The sequence below is a fragment of the Ictalurus punctatus genome, unplaced genomic scaffold (genome assembly GCF_001660625.3).
Source record: "Ictalurus punctatus breed USDA103 unplaced genomic scaffold, Coco_2.0 Super-Scaffold_100056, whole genome shotgun sequence".
Lineage (NCBI taxonomy): Eukaryota > Metazoa > Chordata > Actinopteri > Siluriformes > Ictaluridae > Ictalurus > Ictalurus punctatus.
Window position 1 is genome coordinate 3,435,980 of NW_026521088.1, and position 2,970 is coordinate 3,438,949.

General features: G+C 45.8%; 1 protein-coding gene across 1 annotated transcript; it reads right to left on the reverse strand.

Moving 5' to 3' along the window:
* Nucleotides 1-841: 841 nt before the first annotated feature.
* LOC108261182 (TBC1 domain family member 10A-like) lies at nt 842-2,290 on the reverse strand. Its single transcript, XM_017462070.3, has 2 exons — nt 2,099-2,290; nt 842-1,826 (listed from the first exon to the last, which is right to left on the reverse strand). The coding sequence occupies exons 1-2, from the start codon at nt 2,243-2,245 to the stop codon at nt 1,308-1,310; spliced, it is 666 nt and encodes a 221-aa protein (XP_017317559.1). The 5' UTR covers nt 2,246-2,290; the 3' UTR covers nt 842-1,307.
* Nucleotides 2,291-2,970: the final 680 nt, after the last annotated feature.

The following is a 2,970-nucleotide window of genomic DNA, read 5'->3' on the forward strand; positions in this document are numbered from 1 at the left end:
GAGAGAGTAACAGAAACACAGACAGCAGACTCAAAGGAAGGGCCTCAAATGTATAGCCTTGAACGCAGAGCCTCAGACGGACCGCCCCCACACCTCAGACGTGCACAGCCGCAAACGTAGATCCTCAGACGCAGAGCCACAGATGTACAGTCCTAGACAAACAGCCTCAGAGGGAGATCCTCAGATGTACAACCACAGATGTACAGCTTCGGATATACAGCCTCAGATGCAGGACATAGAACCTCAGAGGTAGAGCCACAGATGCAGAGCTTTCAGAGGGAGATCCTCAGACGAGCAGCCTCAGATGTAAAAACCTCAGAACCTCACATTCTGCTCTGGATTTGAGAGTTGGTCCTACAGTAGCGTCTCTCCACTTCCCATCAGATTTATGGACACGCATGTCAAAGTCCCAGTAATGTATTTTGTTTGGTCCCATAAGGCGAGTCAGAATCTACGTTACTGAAGTACACTAGTGACTGTAACTCGTCTGATGCTAGGCACAATTCGTTAGCCGTTCTCTACACCGTCCATTAATGGAAAGGAAAACTGATTAGACCATTAGGGTTCATTAGGGTGGTGGAGCGTTCTCAGCACCACAGTGACACTAAGATGGCAGCGTGTGAGGATACAGTATTTTTCTGGGATTTTCTCTGACTCTCCACTGACCCTTAATTGACCTCTCTGAGTTTCTTCCTGTAGGGAATAATGAAATACAAGTTTGCAAATTTGCAACATACACCCCCTATTATAGTCAAGACATGTTTGGTGTCTGACTTTCAAGTGAAAAACTAAAGAAACAAAAACCAAAATCAAAACACACCATGGCTGCCTATGGGGTGAATTGTGTAAATTTGATCTGAAGAGAAATCATTAGTTTAAGAGTGATTAAATGCGTAAATTGTCACAGGTTAAGAACCAACATGGGTTATGCAAAAACCAAACCCCTGCTCTAACTCAAATTAGCTTCTGAATGTAAAAATAATGTAAATATTTCTCCGCTTCCTGTTCCTCCTAACCACCAGGTGGCGACAGTGAGCGGAGTTACAAGTACGTGTCCTCTGAGCTGTTAATACTCTGTCTGGAGTTGTCTGGAGCTTTGTTTTTGTACTCGGGAGCAGCAGGAGAGTCGTGGGTGGCAGGTGTGTTGTGCGTGAGCAGAGGGCTTGAGTCTGTAGATGGATCCAAAATGGTGGCTGAGTTTTCTGTATTATTAGGGAGCTCATCATGGTCAGGTTGTCTGGATTGGACAGGAGGACATTTCAGCAGGTGAGGACGCCACGCTGAAGTTGATCTGTGTACAGGAGCAGTTAGGAGGGATAGATGTTGCAGAGGGATAGATTCCGCCGGTTTCTTATCAATGGAGGAATTCGAGGACGATGCACGAGTCGCTCTGTAGAAGTGCTCGTCTCTTTGACCTGATTTTCCTGCATTGTAGGGAGCCGTGGTGGATGTGATGGTGGATTTGGAAGTACAAGATTTAGATTTTCCTGGTTCAGAAGCTGTATGTCCAATATCTGACTAGGTTTAGACTCGCCAGGTAGAGCGTAGGGGTTAGGAATGAGGGCTTGGTTTTTCTTCAGGCTCCCTCTCTTCTTCCTGAGGTTCAGCTCGGACTTCTCCTCAGGGACCGATGGGTACTGGACCATAATGGTGGGTTTCTGGCGGAGGTCTTGGTGTGTATGAGACTCAGTGGCCATGATGGCGCGAGCACTGTGCATTCTCTGAGGGAGTTTGGGGCCGGGCTTGCCGCGCTTCTTCTTCCAGCGCTTCAGCTGCGTGCGTTGCTCACGTTCCACGTCCTGTGCCGATACCTGCAACTCCAGAACCTACAGCAAAAATCAACAGTCACAAAAACGTACTGGAATAGAATGTCATTCTACTGTACTTAATGTGTTAGAATGGGCTTCATTACAACGTCATGTAAAAGACGATGATAAATATTTATGAACGCTAGTTTTGTAGAAATACGAAGGTGATGATGGATAAAACATGCTTGATCACCATGGCATGGGCTCGCATAGTTACAGTAATGACAGGAAATGTTACAGTAGTGAGAGACCCATCATCATACTCCTCCTCTTCCTCTCTGTTGTGTTACCTGGAGCACTAAGAAGCCCTCCTGCATGTATCTGGGCTCAATCGCTCTGAGGACCTCCATGGTCTCATACTGACCCGGACAGGCCTTGAGCTTATCCCGAGTACCCAGCATGGACGTCAACAACTCCAAACCCACACGGAATATCATTTTCACTCCTACACAAAGAAAGAACGAGAGAGAGAATATACATTTCAACAGTGTCAAACACAGGTGTGTGTTTGTGTCTGACCATCACACAGGAACATGTCCCACACTCGGAGGATTGAGGCCCAGGGCAGAGTTCTTGAGAAGGCACACATGAACCACTCCATCATGCTCGATCTTGTGCTTGTCCAGGTGCCGATACGCCACAGGACACACTTGCTTCAACAGCGCATGCAGGATCTCTCTGTCCAGCTGAACCGCCTCCTGAACAAATAACAGTTCACAATAAGCGCTATAACTTGCTGTTAAAAACACAAAACAACTATTACACAGAGAACCCCTGTTTCTAACAATACACTGTGCAGTGCAGAAATCAGGGAGGAAGAAATAAAACACGTAAAATTACAAAACAAAACTACAGCTCACACTACAGCACACACTCACAATAATATAGAACATTAAACCTTAAAGAAAACACTAAGCAAAACTGCCTCATGAACACAGCAACACATACACACAAACACAAGATGGCGGTGTTGAGTCTCCTCGTACAGCGGAGCAGGGTGGGGTTTGTAGCTCCGATATATAATTTCTAACAGACCTTATGATCTGTGTGGCGTTACAAAACTAAATTACCGTGTGTGAATGTTTCCTGTACAACTTCAGACTGAACTGAACTACATTTGCTTCAGTCAGATTTCAGTTTTTCACTTTTTCACACCTGCAAT

What these genes read in the sequence shown, in the direction of transcription:
- LOC108261182 (XM_017462070.3), bottom strand. Translation starts at nt 2,245, where the DNA reads ATGATATTCCGTGTGGGTTTGGAGTTGTTGACGTCCATGCTGGGTACT. An exon ending in AGGGCTTCTTAGTGCTCCAG is followed by an intron (nt 1,827 to 2,098) that starts GTAACACAACAG and finishes TTTTTGCTGTAG; the next exon opens with GTTCTGGAGTTGCAGGTATC.